The 22,793-nt window shown below is 42.9% G+C and overlaps 1 protein-coding gene across 3 annotated transcripts; it reads right to left on the reverse strand.

The window, feature by feature from the left end:
• Window positions 1–856: 856 nt before the first annotated feature.
• On the reverse strand, window positions 857–22,322 carry LOC102219805 (AT-rich interactive domain-containing protein 1A-like). Of its 3 annotated transcripts, none has more exons than XM_023330605.1 (20): window positions 21,098–22,322; window positions 17,786–18,004; window positions 16,038–16,619; window positions 15,854–15,949; window positions 13,922–14,162; window positions 11,841–11,930; window positions 11,561–11,731; window positions 10,672–10,993; window positions 10,122–10,267; window positions 9,945–10,030; window positions 9,629–9,838; window positions 9,320–9,524; window positions 9,037–9,190; window positions 8,788–8,957; window positions 8,532–8,700; window positions 6,576–6,701; window positions 5,955–6,045; window positions 4,996–5,833; window positions 4,781–4,911; window positions 857–4,048 (listed from the first exon to the last, which is right to left on the reverse strand). In XM_023330605.1, the coding sequence occupies exons 1-20, from the start codon at window positions 22,004–22,006 to the stop codon at window positions 2,174–2,176; spliced, it is 6,831 nt and encodes a 2,276-aa protein (XP_023186373.1). In that variant the 5' UTR covers window positions 22,007–22,322; the 3' UTR covers window positions 857–2,173. The 3 variants fall into 3 exon arrangements, with proteins under 3 accessions (XP_023186373.1, XP_023186372.1, XP_023186371.1); XM_023330604.1 differs by having other exon boundaries at window positions 9,037–9,172; window positions 16,038–16,640; XM_023330603.1 differs by having other exon boundaries at window positions 16,038–16,640.
• Between the last annotated feature and the right edge of the window lie 471 nt (window positions 22,323–22,793).

A 22,793-nucleotide genomic window follows, 5' to 3' on the forward strand; every position in this document is an offset into this window, starting at 1 on the left:
TGAACGCGCTGTGCGTGAACCGGAAGAGGATCACGCTGTGGGTCACACGAAGGGATTTCTGAAAGCGCTAGTTTCACCCAGGGCGAAACTAGCGCCCTGGGTGCTAGTTTCGCAGCTAAATATATATATATATATATATATATATATATATATATATATATATATATATATATATATATATATATATATATATATATATATATATATATATAATCAAAATGAGTCTCGCCTGAACAACTACACATTTGGGATTTTATTTTGGTTGTTGTGAAACCCAAAATAGCTCGGAAATTTGCTAACGTGCAGTTCAGTATTATCTCCAGCAAGAGGCGCCAAAGAGTCACAGTGACTTCCTAATTGCTGCATTGTCAATAATTTGTTACTGCTAACACAAACATTGTATTTCTGCTTTGTTTTTCGAATGGCAAGAAACTTCTTTTCTAGAAAAATATTTCTTTTTTAAAAACACTATTTTAAATGTATGCTAGTTGTGCGAACATAAACCAGACCTTTGTTTAACGAATCTACATTTTAAAACACTGGAGTGTGACGACAAACAGCTTGAGCTACAAAGAAAAATCTTCTCTCATATTTCACTTTTATATTATTGCAATTATTTGAAAAACCTTAATCCTATGACTGGCTAGAAGCTGTACATAAAAATTACCTAAATTAATAAACTCATCCAATTTGAAGCTTTTACGTGCTCTTCTTCTAAAGTCAGGTGCTTTCATTTTAGCAGGTTTCGCATGCCATAAAAATTTGTCCAAACCATGACAGCATCGGACTAGAAAATCAAACAGATTTTGTGCAAAACTCAGAAATTTCAGTTGAATAAAACAATGAAACAGCTTAGGAAGATTTGATGTACATTTATTCTTACCACGTGGAACATATAGTATAAAGATTTCATACTGAATAAATGATATTCCTTGAGCCAAAAAAGGGGAAAGGGAGGAATTTACATGTTTGTCTTAGCTACATAGTCTGAAATACAAATATGCAGAATTCATGACTGGAGAAAATTTGTCAAATGTGTACTTCATCTAGTTTATTCTTGTTTGTACCAGGATATAACAAGTTTGAGCCGTGTCTGCCATACTACGGAGCTGTGGAGGAGACCAGAGGAGTGGGTCTAATCAGTGGGGGCCGGAGGTCGCTGGCAAACCGAAGAGTCTGCCTCCGTCTCTCACCAATAGCAAGTGTGAGAATAGTGACACAGACAGAGACAGACAGAGAGGAAGGAAGTATAATGTACAACATTATATATACACCACAGCAAAGCTGTATCTGAAGTTGAAAACCAGTCCTAAGAGGTGATTTCTTTTCATAAGGGTATTCATACAATCAAGGGATAAGAGGAGGTAAGGGTGTTGTAGGTTCTTGATACTTTGGGGAAGAAAGCCATTTTCTGTTCAACACCAAACTAAAATGACCTCAGAACTCTAGCTCATCAGCTTCTGTGTGAAACATAGTTTACAGAATGCTTACACTCAAAGAGCAGTACGGCACAGAAAATGTCCTACAATCTACTGCACACTGCACAGGCCTCCCCGGTGAAGGTGTTTATTGACAGCACGGTCTACTGTCGGGCTGACTGGTGAGGATCCAACTACAGCATCTACAACCAGTAGGTCACTTGTCAGTCTGTTTCACCTCAGTTACAGACTCACTGTGCCCCTCAAGGGGAGAGCTAGGGCACACTGCGTCTCCCAAACTCACTGTAAACGAGACAGCAACTTTGGTTACAGTTTTTGTTTTTCAGCTATTTATTTATTTAATCATTTATTTATCTTTATTAAAAAGAACTCTCACCCCCACACCCCCTCCCCAAGTGCAGAACAGTCTCCCAACAATGGCGCTCTCGGCTCTGTATCATCCGGTTGGCGTTCAGGCTTGCGAGCAGTGTCCCTTTGTCGGCATCTCTCTGGTTCGCAGTCCGCAGCAGCTCCGTGATCGCCCTCTCTTAAGTAGGGTTGGCCTGTGAAGGGCACGCTGAATGTAATCTGAAGGATTTTTTAAACATTTTTTATAAATTAAAGCCAGTCACATGAACTGTCCTTGCCCAGTTTTACACGCACAAGCCAGATTTTTTTTCTTTTTTATTCCCAGGGAGGAGGGGGACTGGAGAACAAACCCCTCAAACAAGTGGAGCCACAGCTCCCTACAGCTGTCATGACTGGCCGATCAAAAAGAGTACATCACAGATAACGTGAGAAACCAGCGAGTTCATTAGGGGAGACACAGAAAGGTCGAGAAGTCGCGACTCGTGTAGTGTAAACTCCGAGTGGTTCTCCTCCACCTTGGCTAAGGCGTGCAGAGCCCGGGCAGCTCGTCGCATCATGTCCGGGCTGGTGGGCTCGAAGGGCATCCCTTGTAGGTGCAGCAGAGAGCTCTGGCTTTGTTGTAGCTGGGTGGCAGCGAGAGAGTCCTCCAGGAAGCCGAGCAAGTTGCCCACACTGCCCTTCTGGACAGCAATTGCTCGGGCTGCAGTAGTGTCACCCTGGGCCAGGTTGGCCAGTAAGACGACAGCCATCTCCCTGCAAACTGCAACCTTCCTGTCTCCAATTAACCGCACCAAGTTCCCATACAGCTTCTCCAACCGACTGAAAGGGGGAGTGGCCAGGATGAGGTCCACATTGTTATCTTGAATGCTCAGTTTGCTAAGAGTCTCCAGGACCAGTCTCTGAGGTGACAAAGCACTATGGGGGCCCAGGGTTGGGAAGGGGTCCTGGGCCTCTGCCGAGGGGCACACCGCCCAGTGGAGAAGACCATCCAGCAGGGGTAGGCAAATGCTCTCAGGGTAGGTGGAAAGGTCTAGTTGACCTGAAATGTTTGCCATAGTGACCAGCGTGTTCTCTCTCAAGATCTCCAAGCAGTCCCACCACCACTCATCCTTCTGGCCTACTCCCTCATCTGAATCCTCGTCCTTCTCGTAGGTGAGAGGGGCCTGCTTGCGCTCAGGGTGCCAGTGGTGGAGCAGTATCAGGTGTCCGAGTATGAGCAGCAGTCCGGGATGTTTGGACATCTCGTGGTCATTTCCTGGCACAAAGGAGAGGCTGCGGACAATATTCGAGACACAAATACAGCGACGTGCCAGCGAGTCCTGCCAGTCGGACAGTGTGACGAGCGGCCCTTCGTCTTTACTGTGAGGCTCATCTTCTAGGATGGTGCCAGTCTGCTGTGCCTGTTGGTTGAAAATGCTTCCAGAAGCCAGAATGGGTCTATTATTCTCTTGGTGACTTTTAGGCCCTTTCTCAGCCAGCTTCGTCTCTGAATCAGACGGTTGCTCCTCGTCATTGCCAACTGTTAAGCCAGCTTTCTCAGAGTCTGTTGATTTTTCTGACAAACTGCTCTGTTTTGGCCTTTCTTCTTCATCGTGATGCTTCATTCTGTCTTCCTCAGTTGGCAAACAACTTCCCCGTATGTCTTCATCCAGCGGCCGACGCTTCAGTAGAGCTGAAGGCACGGGTATCCGTTGTCGTGGCTCTAAGAAGTTCTTGCGAGGCTCAAAGAGGGTCTGGATGTGTTCTGTTGAGTCGCCCCCTCCCGCGCTCCAGTGAATTAGCCCGCTGTCAAACTCTTGAACTTTACCATGATTATTTAACTGGGCAGCCACAAACGGGTCTCTTTTTCGTACCACCTTAACTGGAAATTTGTCAAACTTGCTGGCCTGTTTGGGTTTCTCATGGGCAGGCAGAGATTGCACAGAGCCCGTCTGTTCAGATGACGAACCCTTGCTCCTCCTCTCTTCTTGTGTCTTCTCATTTCGACTTTGCGAGCATGGCTCTTGGTCTTCCTCCTCCTTCACGGGAACAGACCGCTCCATTTCGTGTTCCTCCTTCTCTTCGTCGTCTGTCTCCTCTTGTTCCATGTCCTCAAACCGTGGTTGCTCTTCTTCCAGGTTGTCCAGGTCCCGTTTCAAGGCATCAGGATCGAGCAGAGTCCTCTGACCAGGGTCCCCAACTTCATACTCCCGCAGAATACCGAAGATTTCTATCAGGCAGCGCCTGAAATACTCCACGACCAACTCCAGCAGCCCAGGTAACTGCATTTAAAACAAGGACCAGAAAAATTAGCGTAGATAGCCACATGCTCAACAAAACAATCCTTAAGTAGACCTTAGCCAATTAGCTTATGAAGGTTTCAAAAGATGAGTCTCAAAACCTCAGCAGTCTTCCCTTTATTAAGATTTTAAGTCTTTTCAATGAGAAGTCAGAGTAAGTGGTGGTGTGACCAGAGTCACTACAGGAAAATTTTTACAAGAATTTTTGCTCACCCATTGAAATCAAAACAACACTAAGTGCTAAAAAGCCAAAACTGCCATAATTTAAACACTATTTTAATAGTTAAACCAAAGTATTGCATTTTTGCAATTAAGTAACTACACAAATGCTATATTTGAACAAAAAAATATAAATATTGTGTAACCGTGGTAATTTCACTCAAGGTATATGTTCTGAATTTCCAGACTTTCTTTCAAGTAAAATTCAGTTATTTTTTTATTTTAAATAGTCTTTAAATATGTGCAAAAAACAAAGATATGGCTAAAAGGGAGAATGTCAGAGTGAAAAAAAAAACAAACAAAGAAAGAGATAGGAGCAAACAAATGGTAGAGGGCAACATTTAGATAATAGTGATAAAATTATGGAAACAATTTCTTTATGCTCTTAATTTCTTTTATCAGTTACTGAGACCTGGAATAAAATTTTCTGATTGCACAAGAGTCATGCATTTCACACCAAGCCGTGCTTATTATAAAGGGAATGATAAGTCTTACCGTGTTGAGATCGAAGGTTGATATACTGTTGTCATCATACAGCAGAATATTGATGGTATCTAAGGCCCATGTACTTTCAGCCAATAAACCAGACTTTAAGGACATCATGACTCTCCAGGCTTCCGGGGTTCCTACAACATTTGGAGAAAGTATTATATTTAATAAAATTATTCTTTAAAAATACTTTAAAGCAAAGTGTTTGAACATCGTCATACCAATATCTTTCATGGTGAGTCTCCGTCGTGGTTTAAGGACAGGAAGTGTTCCTTCGACAGAACCCTGGGGGAAAGGCATGTCTCGCCTTATTAGAGGTGACTGCACTGGAGGGGGCACAATGTGGGATGCAGGTACCGGGGGGCCAGCCTTTTGCATCTTCATCAATCCGTGCGTGTAAGGAGATTTGCTCGGTGATGTCCGAGCCTCCATGGGGCGGGGTATGGAGGCGGGGCTCGACACCTGTGGAATGTGGTTCTGCACACCCTGAGGGGGCTGGTAGTTGGTCTGGACTGAACGAGGCATGGGCTGTCCAGGCCCGGCTGGACCGTAGGGAGGCTGCCGAGGGCCCATCTGGGCCCCCCACTGGCCATCGTGATTCATCCGCTGGTCTGATTGCATAATTTCGTCAGGGCGGTTCATGCCATGGTAGCCGGGTCCCTGAGTTGGCCCCCCAGGTCCACCTTGTCTAGGGTAATTCTGATAGTTAATGTCTCGAGGTCCCTGCCACATGCCCCCTTGAGGACCCTCGGGCCCCGACTGCATCATCTGAGGAGGCATGTTAGGCTGAGCATTGGGCCCAGTTGCTCCCTGCATCCGTTCTCGACCAAAAGGAAATGGGAACTGATTGCTGGGGCCAGGTGGACGGCGGTCAGGGCCAGGGTAGGGCCCGCTGCTGCTGTACTGATTGTACGGCTCCTGCTGTCCTGATGATGGAGCAGCGGTGCCACCCTGTTGCTGCTGCTGCGGTCCTTGCTGTCCACCAGGGAAAGAACTGCTGTACTCTGCCTCATGGCGTTTTGATGGGGGGTACCCTCCCTCCACAGGACGCTTATAACCCTAAAAATAATGACATTTTTTAAATAATAAGCTTTGCTACTGTACTTTTAATTTATTTAATTACATCACATGGACAATAGACAGAGATTGTGCATTGCAGTATTGCAGATGGACATTATACCTGTTGTGGGTACATTCCAGGCTGCTGATTTGGGTAGGAACCAGTAGGGGGCGTTCCTTGTCCAGGATACTGATTTCCATAGGAATCATGTCTGTAAACATCAGGCCTTGTCAGTTTGATAAGTGAGGATATTGGTCATATACTTGCACACTGGATTTCAACACAAAATACACCCACATAGTTTTATTTTGTTAACTATTTAGATTTCAGTATAATTTTAGTTAAATTTGGGACACTCCTTTAAACAGTGTGCAACATTTCTCTTCAACACATTCAAATACAAAAAGATAAGAGCTTTCTGCATTATCTAGAATATTGATTGTACTATTGGAAATTTATTGTTAAGGTACCTACATTATAACAATATTTGATTTCTTTTTGAGATTAATAAAGTATATTTTGGTTGCGTCATGTGACTATCTGGGGAAGATTTTAGGATCAAACAATGATGTATTTGTGTAATGTTTCTTTCACATATAGATTTGTCATCTACAACTTTGAAGTTAATGCATCAAGTTTCAAAAGTTTTCTTTTACATGAAAAAGATCAGTTTTTAATAATAGCTAGTTCGAGGCCAGAAAGTCTGCAAAGTGTCTCGCCTCAAGTGTTCTTTAAATTTACCGTGGCTGTTGTGGTGGGAAGCGATTTGGAGAATACATCCCCGTGTCGGTGTTGGCAGGCATCATCGGGTTTGGCTGAGGAGGTCCAGATCCCATGTTGCCCTCTGGGCACATTCCTTGCTCTGGTCTAGAAAAAGCAGGACAACAGAGATGGAAGATTTATAGTTTACCTAAATATTTGTTTGTGCAGATATTAAATGATGAGAAGTAGAAAAACTAAATATTAGCCTGGACACTAATCCTAGAACAAACACCAGTCTAACATTTTATGGTTCTTCTCTAAAGCGTTTCAGGTTGTTGTCAACATGCAGGAGTAGACTACAACTACTATATGTTTAGAGATGCTTTAAGGTCTGTCCATCCATTCAGTAAATGTGCAAAACTGGACTACAGTAACAAAGTAATGACTCAATAAAGAATGCATACGTTATTAGAGTTCTTTATTTTAAATTGTAAGTACAGCTGCTAAACATTACAACACTTAAAACTTGCCTTTGCAGGTCAGGGAGGCCCCTTCACTGTCCACTTTTAAAGCTCGTCTTAAAACCCATCTATTTTATTTGGCTTTTAACTCTAGCGGGATCTAGTTTTAAATTGTATGTTTTTTGTTTTTAAACTGTAAGTTTTTATTTTATGTTTTTTTTTTTATTGTTATGTTGTGTTTTAATGTACAGCACTTTGTATCAGCTGTGGTTGTTTTAAAGTGCTTTATAAATAAAGTTGGTATGGTATGGTAAAAAAGCAATATTTCTGTTAAATATTGCAATAAAAAAAGTATTTTGATCATCTCTGGGACACACAATCCATCTCTTTTCTAAAAGGTTCAATGTCTGGATTTTCCCATGCTAGTTATACTTTGATGAAATTTTAATAATCTCAACAGATAAATGTGGTACTGCAAGACATCTGGAAATTGTACCCAAAGATGAAGCAGACTTGTGGAGGTTCTCAGTTCTTTCAAATGATGTCACACTAGGAAACAATTTGTTGGAGGAGTTTCCTTGAAAGGAGGTGTGAATATATTTCTCCAATCAAAACCTTGCCATCATCGGGCTTTCTGATATTGTGTAATAGCATAGTGATCTTAGTGTACAAAAGCTATTTATTCTGACATTTAGCAAATAAAAATAATTTTGGCAATCAGATCTGTCCTAAAACAAAACTGTTGAATTATTGTCAGTTTGTGGGAAAAAGGTTGTGTCCATTGTGCATAAACATCTGATTTCAACTGCAAGTGTTTCCAGGTCTCATAAACACCTTTTGGTGTGGACACCTGTGCTGAAGGAAAATACTCAGTTTACCATTTTCAGTACCAAATGAGAAGATCACTTGGTACTAGGTGTAAGAAGCTATTTCAGAAGTAAATTATTTTCTAGATAGGCATATTTAAGATATGTTTTGCAGTTTATTCAGGCTGTGAAAGAGCAACATCTTTAGCAGATGGCAGAAATGCTAAACAAGTATATCAGAGTTTCTGTTTTTATTTTTATTTTATAACTCATCAGTCTGCAAATTATCCTAGATTTGGAAATACTGGCAGCCTTTTTGAAGATTTCATAATTAAAGAAAGTTTTAAGGCATTCAAACTAAGACTTGGCTAGCTGGGCAAATCGCTACTAAGGGATGTTAATGTCTGTGTAAAACGTCAAATCAGTCACTCTGTCTCTGTATTAAAACTATTAAATTGTGTTTTATAGCTACTGCTTTCACATCATTTGTGACACAATCTCTGCCAAATTAGACCATCATCTCCAATAGCAGGAGGGCTATTTGTTTATAAAGAGGAATCAGCTAAAATTGGTATCTGCAATTGTCATCTGTGCATCTCTAAAATAAAAAAATACATATATCTAATGCATAATTCTGCACTAAATGGATAGGGTTATTTTTATTAAATCAGAAATAATAGTTTCCATTAATCAATAGTCCCCAAAATGCCATCTTTAATGGATCCTACCTCCTGTCATAGCCTGGTCCATAGGGATACTGTTGTCTGGGCCCCATTGGCATTGTGCCCATGGCCCCAGGCGGTCCTCTGTTGAATGGAGGCTGTTGTTGTGGCGGCTGCTGCTGGTCACCCACAACGTTGTTAGGGCCCTGGTTAGCAGGCAGAAACTGCTCCCCGACTAAAAATACAGTCACAATTACAGCAGATTAAAACCTGATGACTGGTAAATGGCCGTCATGCTTCAGATAAGTCTGAGGACTTCCACCTTTCCGCATGTTACTGAAGGGGTCCTTGTTGGGTTCGTAGGGGCCCATTCGGCCTGGCAAGTCTGCTGTGTTCATGCCGGGCTGATAGGTGGAGTTGGGAGTCATGTTCTTTCTGGGAAAAGCGGGGTCGCTTCCGTCCGAGAAGGGGTCTTGCAGATTTACACTGCTCCTAAGAAAGAAAACACCAACAGAAATTAGCCCAATTATCAGCCTATTGTGAGTTTGGATCTACTATTAAAGATACTGACCTAGGGCCAGGTGGCATGGGGGGCATTTGGGTATGGGGAGTGGATGCCGGCGTGGGGGGCTTAAGGTCGCCCCCCTCAGCCATTGAGCTGCTGGTGGACTGGGGCGTTTGTGGACCCTGAAGGGACCCTGACCCAGCTGTGGAGCAGAGGGATGCTTCAGTTTGAAAGAAGAGAGGGGCAGACAGATAAGGTACAAGGTTTTAATTAGGAAATCAAGTCTTTTTTTCTTTTTTTTTTAGGAGGTGAGTCATGTTTTATCTAAAAAGACGAGGGGAGTTCTAACCTGGAGAGGGGGGCTGGACTTTAGCAGCCTGGTTCTTTTTGTTGTCTGTGAAGATCTCAGGAGGAGGATCTTCACCACGTTCTATTTTACACTCGAAGGCATACAGACACTGGATGTACTGTTTCTTCAAAGAACTGGCAGCACTGCTGGATGTACCCACATTCAGAGTGGTGGCTAGATCACGCCACTTCTTATTTTTATTCACCTATCACAAAGAAAAGGCACACAATAATTAGAGAAAAGAAGACTATAAAGACAAAAGCAAAGTGGGATTTTTAGCTTATTGTGGTTTCTGGGCGCCATGTTCACCTGCATCATTCCTCCGATTTCTTTAACGGAGACGTAGAGCCGGAAGAGGTCGAGAGGCTTGCGCCCCACAGCGGGCAGGTTGGTCATGCCCATGGCTTTCTCATCCACAAAGGCCAAGTAACGGTCCACCCAAAGCTTCCTGTCTGGTTCTGGTCCCAGCTCATAGAGGCGTGTTATCTTTTCACACGTTGTAGTGGATGAGTTGGACTTCTGTTTGATGTCCCCGGAAAGAAGTTCAAAACAATTTTAAAAATTCTGTAAAGGTCCTGCAGCTACCAATAAACATGGAGACCAACAACAGTTGCAAAAGTAGTACCTTTGATTTTGATTCTGGCTTTGGTGTTGCACCGCCATCTACTTTGTTATTCATCTTATTGTTAATTTCTGGGCTAGGAGCCATACCTGCAGGTAAGGAAAGGGTTCCAGTTATCTAAAAAGTTCCCATGTTACTGACTAAATGAATCAACAGTCATCTCTGTATGTATTATATTACCACTTGTGTTGTTGGCCATGTTTGGCCCCATGGGATAAGGCGATCCACCTGGAGTGTTCATCATTCCAGGCATGCTGTTCATCGGTGGGCCATACGGTGGACCGGACCCCATCATGCCTTGCGACATGTTGGGGTACCCGGGCATTCTGCAAATCGAAAACCAAGGAGAATACAGTGTTAACAGTTCAAGTGTGAGCACAGTCCCCGTTTCTGAAAGGGGCAATATGGTTTACCATCCAGGGGAAGACAGTGTTGTGCATTAGTAAAGTAGAAAACGATTATGTCGGTCGCATTTAGAAATGACAAGAATTTTCATTAGAAAATTTCCAATTTCAAATTTCCACACTTTTACAATTATTTTAGGCAATCTACAGGAAATGAGAAGAGTAAATTCTGGATCTCATTTGCAGCTTTAATTTTGATGTTAAATTCAAGGGCTAAGTCTGTGTTTTGTAAGAAGGCAACATCATCTGTAGTCTATGGAAAATGCCCCGGATGTTTAACCCTGGACTGTGCTCAGTGTCCAGATGAACACCAACTGTAAACCAACCTGTTGAGCATGGAGTTGCTGGAGGGGTGCTGCATGGCTGCAGGATCCTGGGGCTTTCTGTTCATTCCTGGAGGTGGGCACATTCCTGAACTGACCTGGGGTGGCATGTTGCCCATGTTCGGAGGCATGTTTGGACCCATGCTAGGGCCCATATTGGGGCCGTAGGGACGAGCCCCCATTTGATTCGGAGGCATTCTCCCTGGAGGGATGCCAGCATACGGCGGGCCTCCCCCCTGGCCCGCCATGGGGTTCATGGAGCCCATGCCTGGGCCAGGGTAGTTGGCATTGGGCATGTTCCCATAGGCTGGTTGGCGGGGATAACCTACAGTAAAGAGTAAGCAAAGAAAAGTTAAAGTAGATTATTAGCCTGCATTCTACAGTTGCTACAAAAAAATGCACCTCATTTTTGGCAAAGAAGTGAAAATATGTTCACCAATATTCTGTAACAAACTACAGAAGCTTTATCAGAAGAGCTGGGGTTATACGTTCTAATGGTGTGAATGCATTTGCATATTCAATGCAACACATGGATGTTTAAATTATAATTAGAAGCTTTTTGTTATAGGAAAAAAAAGAGTTTATTTAACAATTTGCTAGCAGAGCAACAAGCCTTCGTCACAGTTTGAGCTCCACTGACAGGAGGCTGTGCAACATCAGCTGACTCTCTGACTCCATGGCGGCTATTTATAGCTGTGAAAGCAGAGCGAAGGACCACCAATAGCATGGTTTTAGACATGGAGACAAGAAAATCGTTTCTGTAGGTTGGTCTGACGCGATGTCTAGCTAGTTTCACCAGCAATATTTAAAATAAGAAGACATTTATACTTTATAAATATCAGCCCTATGCAGGCAGTCTCCAAGGGCTGTTGCACAATTTTAAAGTACCAACCTTGGGGACCGTACTGTCCTCCCTGCTGCCCATAGCCACCCATGGAGTTGTTCTGCTGATAAGGCGCCATCCCAGGATGCATCTGTCCTCCAGAGGACTGGCGAGGTGACAGTGCAGAGGCCGACTGGGGGGATACGTAGGGAGGCATCTGAGGGTTTCGCTGCATGAATCCTGAAACAAAAAAGGAAGAGGAAAATATGTTGGTGAAAATGAGAAGCAACAGAAACTATTTTTGACGCGTTAATTTTAGTGCACACATTCAATTAAGACAGCAACAAACCTCTGTCCTGCGCCATTGGAGACTGGCTCATTGCAGGGTGCAGCGTCCCATCCGAGTGAACGCTGGATGGCCTCGGAGGCATCTGGGTCCCTGAGGAAAAACCAGAAGATTGAGTCAACTTAAGTTTAATCGGGGAGCAAAAGGTTGATTCACACAGTCAGACCCGTATTCTCCGAAAACCAGATTCCAGTTTATGACATTAACAATGTAAATCTTGATTGATGGAGCATTTGTGTTTGTCGTCAATCTTTTTCTGATCAATAAATACATTAACAAGTGCTATAAGATTGGGATAAGAGCAACACTCTTCTGTGTGAAAGTTGCTGCTGAGTGAAGAAGGCCCAAAGTTCACCAGTTCCAGCATCAGTGAGCTGCTTAGAAAATCAGAGTATGCACTGAAATGTACGTGCATGTTGGGACAGGCTGAGTTTATTACTATTCGTTTTTAACTTTAGTCACAGAACAAGCTGGAGTTGGAAATGTTGGCAGCCGTTTGGAAATTTCAGAGTCAAGATAAGAATCGACACTCTCTAGTAATGCACCGTCACAAAACATTCCCATCATAAACCTGCAGAGACGAACGGCCTCCGATCTGCCTCTTTCCTATCTGAAATTACAAGGTGAGACCACAGTCTGCAGCGCGGCTTTCAGAAATGACTTTCAGAAACGTCATACACAGTTAAGTATGACGTCAGCGGCACTCAGAAAATCTGCACCACACTAGTCGGTTTTATAACAATAATGGCGGACGAACACAGTGTATGCACCCTGTTGTTTACCAAAACAATGCTTTCAAATTAAACATAAATCTCTCCTTACGCTTCTCTCTGCAAATTATTTCTGGATGTTCCTCCTGTTAATCCTTGAAGTTTATTGTGAAGGGTGAAACTTTACAAAAAAATCAGATAGGAAACCTGCTACAGACATCTGATCAGTGCCTCCCTCTGTGAATTTTATACAAATGGTTATAAGATGTGACAAAAGTCTATCAAAATTTCCAGCCTCACATAAATCAGGCTACATCTGCAAGACACTGAACTTGCATCATTGTTCAGAAAGGGATGAATGCTACATTCCTAGATAGATAGCCAAAAAGTACACCTTGGATGACGCATCTGAACAGCTGCAAAAATAATGTCACTAACTGTTTTTACGTCAGAGACTTACTAGTTGTGCTAATTCACTTGTTTTTCCACATGCTTTTAGTTTAATGTGAGGGCATTGTGTTTATAAAGTAGTAAAAATTGCAATCGCTCCTTTTAAAAGAGATGGGAAAATTAAATGAAGAGCTATATAAACAATTTAAACTCGCATGTCTTGTTCTTATTTTCCAAGGAGCCAGACTGCTTTGAGAATCTTTTTAATTTGTCTTAACTCTCCAGATACTGTCTTCCAGCAGTTTTCTTTCCAATCTCTTTCTGTCCGGTCCTTGTATCACACTGGCAGAACAGCGACCTTGAGCAAAGTGAAAACAAGTGTATCTATCTACGGCAGATGAAGAGTATCTGAAAATGTATTTAGGAAAAATAGAACCCGACAGAGAGCTGAGGCCTGGACACTTTCTCAAGGCTTCAGCTAAAGTTATGAAATCAAACTTTTTATTTGTCTCCAAAGCTGGAAAACTTTTGTATCAACAAATCAGATAGGAGCAAATAATAGTTTAACATTTAACTTATGCTCTGTAATGAATTCCCAGTAAAGGGATAAAATATCCCATTTAAAATTGGATATCTATAAAGGCATACACTGAAGTTCAACTGATTGATCAGTTGAGTTGTGAAGATTTTCTTTACGTCTAAAGGACTCTCAGGTTAGAATCAAGTGGCTAAAAAAAGTTCCTTGAAAAAAACTTTCTTGTTCGCAGTCGATTTAGAAAATTACACAAACGTCTGGCAGCTTGGAAGTGCATAAAAAAAAAAATCACTTTAAAAAGCAAGTTGTCTTGAAACTCAGATTTACATCTAAACAACAAACGAAAAGGTTGAAACACCACTCCCCTCAGACTGCAATTCAAACATGTAATCAGAGTAAGACATCAGGAATCTATTAAGTATCCTCCTCAGCACAAGCGATCAGCTCACCTGGCAAGTTGGCGGGTGACAGCGGGCCTGTGCGGGGAGTGCTGGCGCTGGCGGGGGAGCCAGCTGGAGAAGGCGAGGGGCCTCGGATGCCTGGCAGGTGGGGAGACGTGTGCGGAGAGAAGGGCGACTGGGCTGGGTTACTTTGCTCTCCCTGGCTGCTCGACACGCCAGACGTGCTAACGCCAGGACTCAGGGCGCCCTCCGTGCCCGTCGGCAGGTCGTCGATCGACCCGGACAGGTCCTGGAAACAACAAGACGGCCGGTTAAAGAGAGACAGAGACGGGAACAAAACCAAAAGTGTCAGAGCCGTTCTGATTTACAGTCAGCACTGAACTGGCTTCTTTTTGCATCAGCTGAGATAACGTGATGCAACAACTCCTCCGTGTTAACACGTGAGTGGCATAGATTCAAATACTACACATGCTCACACAAACATCCCTGGAGGCCTTTGTCCTTATTTATCTTTTTCAGAGAGAAAGTGAGTGTGCATTATTGCCAGGGGTTGTCATGGTTACTAAGGTTTGCAGGATGTGAGCAAGCAGAGTCAGCATGTAGAGGCAGCCTCTTCACCACGTGACTTCAATAAACAAAAGACTCCTTAAAATACCTATGTGATATATGGCTTCTATAAATGCAAATAAATACACACGGGAGTGAGACTTGAGATCCGAACGAGCAGAAGCTTAAGCGTTAAAGTCAGATAACTTAGTGATTAGTTACTGATGTGATTTTACTTCATCTAGCCTCCAGGTCAAAGATTACTGACTGACACCAGGTCAGCCTGTTCTCTGATACTATGTGTATATTTATACTTTCTAGAAGCACAAAGAGCTCAAAGAAAATAAACAGGAATATCAAAATAAATTGGTTCCCAAAGCATATTGATAGTGATGCTGAGAATGCTTGGAAAAACGAACAGATACAACCAAAGACTGGTCAATTAGTCAAAATATTAAGAAATCGTGCTTGCAGGGTCACAGTGTCTTTTTACTGCCTTTTATAAGTGCACAGAGGATACAAGCAATAAACTGCAGCTTTGACCGTCTGGTCGATGTAAAATTCATGCAGTCGAATACAAACACTCAGTTAAATGTTCAATAATAACTTATGTGAACTGCATAATACAAAAACCTCAAACTGTAAATTTTTGATTTTTATAAAATATAATTGATTTCTGAATGCACAATCACCATCAGGATGCAAGACAGCGAGAGAGAGCAATACTTTATCAACCCCCATGTGGTTCTGATTCATCTTTACACGCTTTCAATTTATGCTGCACTTGGAAATGTTGGCAGATTTTCAGTTTAAACACTCAGGCTAAATGATGTAGTAAGGAGAGAGTAAAACTCTGTTTTACGCATTCAGGATCTTATTCACACACATGGTGATGACGCTTCATCTATAATAAATAACTACTCACGGCACCAATAGGAAAACAAATGCATTATTAATTTTCAAATCAGAATCCAATAAAATCAGTTCTATTCACAAAATCCAGAAATCAGCCATGAAGTTTGAATCAGGCACGTCTTCCTTTGTGACACATACATAAAATGTTTGGTTTCTATGCTCAGGGGAACAAAAATGCTTTGAACATAAAAAACATCAAACTGCCAAATAATAAATACAGATTACAGCGAAAAAAGAAAAAAATTCATCCCAGTCCTGCAGCATTCAAACAGAACTTCTAATTTCACAAAAACATTTTCCACCAGCATCATCCAGAAGCAAAACAAACACAGAAACTGTTATTTTATAGCAATAAACAAAGGAATCTATAAAAAAGAGCTTTTAAAACTAATCGCGCCCGTATTGAGATGCAATTCTAGATTGGTGCTGAAACGTAACTGTGTAATAAAGCTGCATTTACACAGCTACAAACTGTCTTAGTGAAAGAAAAAAAAAAGTGATTTAACAAGCATTACTGACCGGAAGGCTGGATGGACGGCCTTGACCGTCCTCTGGACCAGATTTGGGCTGAGAGGATGCAGGGGCATTGGACTGAAACGAGTCCTGGGATATCTCCTAAACACACACACACACACACCCACAGGCTTAATAGAAGCACATATACAGAGAAGGATGTGCACAATCCAAGGCAGAGGGCATGTACCTGTTGTTGTGGAGGAGGAAAGCGCTGATAAGGTGACTGCTGTGCTTGCTGCTGCTGCTGAGTGTTTGGCGGGTAGGCTGCAGGCGGCCCCTGTGGATGCTGGCCGTGTCCCGGTGGCTGCTGCGGGTGGGACTGCGCCTGCTGTTGCTGCTGCGGAGGGGCCTGCTGGGGGCCTTGTGAAGACCCTGGGTAGCTGGATTGGCCTTGGGATCCGGGGGGAGCCTGGGAACTTGGCTGCTGTGCAGTCTGAGTGGGAGGCCCCTGCTGCTGGCCGTACGGAGACTGGCTGGGCTGCGTGGCAGGCGCCTGAGAGTAAGGCGGCTGAGACTGGGGGGCGCCTTGGGACGGGCCAGGCAGGGGACCCTGGGACTGTGGGGGCATGTGGGGCTGTTGATAGGGTGGTCCCCCCTGGTTGTGTGGAGCTGAAGACGGAGGGTGGGGCTGCCCAGGGTAAGGCGACTGCCGCCCAGGCTGACCGGGTTGTTGCTGGGAGTAAAGGGATTGCTGCTGGCTCTGATGCGGAGCCTGACCTGGCTGGTTGTAATACGGCGCCTGGCCCTGAGAGCCGTAGGCTCCTGGTCCCTGTTGGCCATAAGATCCCATCTAAAATTAAAATATATGCACATCTCAATTTTAGACAACGCAGAACTCCACTGGAAACAATTTTAGGTCACATCTACTTTTGGTTATGTATTCACAATCCTGATGTTAGCCTTCAGATGCCCAGTGATATGACAACTCTGTGTCGCTGTTAAACACTGAAGCTGTTGCAAAAAAGCTTAAAATTTTATTAGAAACGTTCAGTGTGGCTGGACATCCCATGTTGACAGTCAAATACATGGCAAACAATTTTTCTTTAAAGAAAAAACAAACTACACAAAAAAAACTGTAGAATCAGCTGGTGCCAATATTTGATAACTTCTGATGTTCTCAAAATAAATTATTTTAATATAGTAAAACCTTATTCTTTAAATTTGTTGCATCTTTATAAAAAAATATAATTCCATTCTGTGTTTCTGTCAAATGCTCTGCCTGATCTCAAGCTATCAACTCTACAATCAAATCTATGGAGTCCCTTTCTAATTGAGCATTAGAAACTCTTGCTTACAAAACAAATAAGACAGTTACGTGCATCAGTGTACAAATCAATTCAAATATATTTTGGATTTTTGCTCAGCTTATTGTTTTTTCATATTTAAAATTTTTATTTAAGTGTTTAACTAAGCATGCACTTTGACCTGTCTGCGATTATCTTTACAAAATTACAGCAGATCTGTGAGAGATGCTTCACATGGTGATGTTTTACCCACAAAGCTCAGGGTCATTTGAAATCTGTCGGATCTATTTTGATGGATTGAATTTAACATTGACTGGTTCAGAAACAAATGGGGATTCATATCTGGGTTTAATCTTTCTTTTGTATGCACTTTTTTTTTTTGGTCTCAGTTGATTTAGTTGACTTTGTTTTAAGTACGGTAGTTTTGATTTTGCCTCCTAAGGCCATGATCAAATAATCTTCTTTGTTTAAAAGCATACTAGTTTTTTTTTGTCTTACATTTATTTGATTTTCCTTATTTTAACGGAAAAACACAGTCAGGGACTACGTCTGAGAATTGGACATTGACTGGAAGGCCAAAGCCACAGTTACTTTATAACATTGTCTATATGCTGCCCATTACCAAAATAAACATGAAAGAACACAAATAAGTAATAATAAAAATATAAACTTCTGAATAAGATGCGATTACCTGTGGACCGTAGGGCATGGCACTCATGCTTCCTGGTGTACGACCTGGCATGCCTACTGGGTATCGCTGTGGCCCTGGTGTGCCGTAACCCTGGCCAGGATACCCAGGCCCAGACTGAGGACCTGTAGGAGGCACCTGTTGAGACTGCTGGATGTACGGACTGCCTGCTCCATATGGCTGACCTCTAATTTTCCCCATTGGATCCATAGGACCAGGAGGCTGAGAATGTCAAAAAAACAAACTTATTTAATGAGACAAAAACAGGAAATAAACACCAGAACCTACAAGCAATTTCTCTTAAATTGGTGTAATTAGAGCATTGCTTCATTTCAAAGGCTCAAAAAAAATGCATGACTGCAGTGCTGAGGTAATAAAGCAGTTTCAGTGAATGGGCAAACTGTGCTTTTTTTCACCTTATTTCCCACGGTCATTACCCTGATTTTTTTTTTCACTTCACTCTGCCATAGTTTCGGAAGTCAACAGAGCTATATATATCTGCTTTCGAATGGAGGGCAGTCTGCCCAATACTAAACATATCCCAGCTGTGCTCCTGTTTTGAGCCTGGTCCAAGAAGGGTTCTCTTTCCCCCCCCCCCTAAGAGAAGGCGGTTTGGCTTTGGATGAATGACACCAGAAATGAGGGAAGTGCCTTAACAACAGTGAAAGCAAAGTGAAAACGGCGCAAGAGCTCACACACCACTATAACCTCTCCATCCAAAAGATTTCCCCAATAACTAAAAAGCAACCCTTAATGCCATTTCGATTTGTGCCAAAACGAATGTGCTCACCCTACAACGCTCTCTTTTGCAAAAAGAATACAAAGTGCCCTGTGTGACAAACTGTAAATCCACATTAATGAGGTGAAATAAATAGGCATAGCACATGGCTAATCTGCATAAAGCAGACAGGAAACTCCCTTGGTGGGTGAGAGATGGCGAACGGCTTTCTGATTGGCTTGGGGTGGGGAGGTCGGGGGGGATTCTGCAGACACACAAAGTCAAACTTGTGCAGCATGCCAGACACAGCAGTCACATAGCTGCCAAAACAAGGTTCAGGACTGGACTTGTGGAGAGATACATCACTCTTTAAAAGGTCAAAAACGATTTAAGGTTTGCTTTTGAGGTCCCAACCGGCCAATTCCAACTTTAACAGGGTTAAACAACTTTAACAAGATTTTTTTTTCCCTTGTAAGGACTGTAAAGTGAAAGAGAGGGAAAAAAAGGCTGGAAGTTCCTTTGACTGAAGTAGGAGTTTTGGATGCAGCAGAAAGTAAAGGAGTAACAAGATCATTCCCATTTATATATCACAGCATATTCCCAAAAAAAGACATTGTCCAGCTACTGACATCAAAAGACGCACAGATTTAAAAGGTTACCGTTTAAAATTTGCTAATACAACCCATCATATTGAAGCTTTTACACTATTGTGTAAAAGATTTTGAAAAAGGTGCAAGAAAAAGTTCCAGAATAAATGGGACTTTTTTTAAAGACCACACAGCAATGTAGAACTGCCCCTTCCCCTCCTGTTGCTGCAAAATGCAGCCGGCTGAAAAAAAAAAAGACTACTTTACAAAATAGCTGGATGTTTCTGAATATTTGGGTCACCAAAAGAAAACAATAAAGTGCAAACAAAGGGAACAGTATGAATCAACTACAGTCAGCAAGTTACAAGTTTGGCCTAAAACAATCATGTCATGCTGCTTAATTTATGAATACACAATATAGTAGAATTACATCGCGTCGGTTAATGTTAGTAATTTAACATATTGGCATCAGTCCCATCAGCGCAATTAATCAGACATTCAAGTAGTCTGTAATTTAAACACCTCCATTAGAAAGACTGATTTACTACACAAACACTTGAATAAGATTCTGTCTCAACTCGGAAATGTATTTTACTACTTGAAGGCGAACAGAAACAAATGCCATTTTGTTTTAACAAATTATAATCTCTGCTATCTTTAACTGTAAAAAGAAAAATCCCAATTATATGGTAATACAAGTCAATTAACTTGTGTTTATTTCGACCGCCAGAAAGACAGGGTGTTCATTTGGTATTTTACATTCCAATGAGATGAGACAGACAGAAATTATCATTTTTTTTTTAATCATTGTCCTAATACTTAACCTACACACGTGATCATTAGGAGTTTTTCCTATTACATTGTCAGATGAAATTGTGTTCACACACACAACTCTTAAATTAAAAACTGCCTCACATTCTTTATTATATGCACCATTATGTGGACTGGAGCCTCCATTGACGCATTTGAATTCTGGTAACAAACAACTATGAGATATTGAACAGCTTTGAATATAACATTTTCTCTGTCCCCCGCCGCTTTAGCATTGGCCAATGTCTATTGAAAGTAAAAAAGTGGAACTGAGAGAGGGAGTGAAGCAGAAATACCTCCGATGACCCTGTGATGAGCTAACGCTGTGTGTTCTTATCAGCAACTGTTGCCTTGCATCACATGTAATTATAAATGGCCATGAGCAGCGGATGAGGAGCCAATCAGATTTCACCTCGCATGTCAACCCAAGACCAACTATCTCCTGGCTTTGACAGTCGGATTTTACCTCCACAATTCAAATCCCACTGCAAACTGCAATCTGGAAAAGGCTGCTCACAGTCACTCACAAGGCAAGAACAGCAGCTCCACGGAACAAGGAAGCGCATCTAATCGATATATGATTAAAACAATTTAAGAATTTACAGCCTTTTGTGATATCCCCGGGGACAAATAAGCATTTTAAACAGGACCTACACAGGCCATTTAACTGACCGTGAAAGCCCCCATTCGGCACGCAACACATTCCTTCCGTCATGGCCACAAAATTACAGCTCGACGGGCAAGAAAGCAGCACAAACATCAGATTGTGAACAACTAAATCACACTAATGTGCGAGTGTTTGTTATATAGTCGTGCAGGATAACTACACTAATAGCAAATGTGTTGTAAATCTGACGTATAAAGGGAGAAAAATGTCCGGGAAGGAAAAACGAGCCGTTGCTCCTATTTTCGCCCTCTTTTCAAAGTCGGGCCTTCTTGGCTCCCTTAACATAATTTCCTCAACTTATGCCCAAACCAAGCACCACTCTACTCTTAAAACGTGCATTTAGAAATATAATCAAAGCTAAATTTATTAAGTGGTGTGTTGTAAAGAGTGAAAAAATACACACGAGAGGCAGCCATTTTAGAGTCTTTGCGAACTACTATCAGACAATGGCTGGCCTGCTACGTTGTGAACTAGCTCAGAGGAGGGAAGCAGGCATGCTAAAGCTCTTGTAGCGGTTAGACGGTCGGGTTTACCTGGTTTCTGGCTAGAGGCTGCCCAGCACTCCCCGGACTCATGGGCGACGGGTGATGGGTTCTTTGTTGCCAGCCTGGGTTGCTCCCTGCGTACTGACCGCTGCTGCCCATATCTGCTGGTCCCTTACTAGCTCCTTCCTGGCTGCTGTAGTCGCCACCAGACGGATAGTTTGGATACCCCCGTGTTGAGCTGGGAGAGGTCAGGAGCTTGTTGAGCGTCGGTGTGGATGTTGGTTGGGGATTTCCGATGTTATATCTCTGGTTACTGTAAGATCCAGCCATCGCCGTGGGTCCTCCCGGCGGTGGCTGCTGCTTAGCTGGCTGGCCCCCAGCTGTCGGCGCCTGAGCGCTGCGAGGGGAGTTCATGCCGAACGCCTGGCCCGGGTGTGGAGTCCTGTTCGGGAATGGGTTGTAGTTGTTAAACTGGTGATTCGAGAAGCCATGCTCGTGTGAATTGGGTTGATACGGGTCCATCATGTTGCTCGACTGCACACCCGGACCCGCAGCAGCTGCCATGCCAGGGCTTTGTTGTCCGCCATATTGATGAAAAGCGGGCCGACCGTAGTGCTGACTGTATCCGTACGAAGGCGGAGAGAAAGTGGGACCGTGGTGATGCACGAACCCGGGGTGGTTGTTTCCCTCCGGTCCCACAGAGTCATTCGGGGTATTATTATTAACCCTGGGCGGGTTCCCATTCCCGTTCTTCATCTCTGGTTCCCCTCCTCCCCCTGCATTTCCACCGTCGGCCCCGTCCTGCAGATCTCCCCGGCCCGGCGATTCGCTGTCCAAACACGGCTGCTTTTTGTCGGACTGCTTGTCCCCTGGAACCGTATCTTCCTTCGGGTCCCGATCCGGCTTTTTAAGTTCAGAAGGCGGACTAGTGTTAAGAGTGGCGACCTGAGCGGCCATGATATACCCCCCCCCAACTCTCTCCCTCTCTCTCGCCGAGTCAGTCACAATCAAAAGCTAGCATTGAATATAAATAATTGTTTAAAACCATCAATCCTTGAATCGAATCATTCCTATCCCTTCATTCCGGACCGAATCCGGCTGCCATCTCCCCCGGCTTCAGCTCCAAAAGTAGAGTTAGAGAGGTGATGGAGGCTCCATACAATGCGTAGAGAAGCGACAGAAATTGTTGTGGGAGTTGTGTTACCGAGCCCGGGTAGAGGCAGGGAGCTAACCCAACCAACACGAGGCTCAGCTACATACAGCCATTTTACCCAGCCGCACGAGTGGCTGCAAAACACGGAGCGGATCCCCTCAAGGCCGGACAGGAATTTTTTTTCTTCTAAAAACGTCACGTAAACTATAGGTGGAATATTTTCTTCTCAAGACGAGCTTCGTGTTTGAGCAAATGAAACACAAATTTCACTCAGTAAAAAAAAAAAAAGGCATTCTGCAACAAAAGTAAGGCTCATTTATTAGAGAAATGAAAGTGTCGCTCATTCATGAGATAAAGGAAAATAATTATTCTTTAACATCCAACTGTTTTCTATCCGTATAAGTGTAGATATCAAGAGAACACATTATATAGACTTGTAGCAATAATTTAAAGGCCCCAAACAGTCAAAGGAATGCAGATTCAGAGTATGTCAGAGTGTTAGGAAAGCATGGCTTACATGTTGTCATAATTTTACTTTTTTATATATTTACATCCTTTTATATTTATTTCTGCACTGTCTGGTTGCGGTAG

The sequence above is a fragment of the Xiphophorus maculatus genome, chromosome 3 (assembly GCF_002775205.1).
Source record: "Xiphophorus maculatus strain JP 163 A chromosome 3, X_maculatus-5.0-male, whole genome shotgun sequence".
In the NCBI taxonomy this organism is placed as follows: domain Eukaryota; kingdom Metazoa; phylum Chordata; class Actinopteri; order Cyprinodontiformes; family Poeciliidae; genus Xiphophorus; species Xiphophorus maculatus.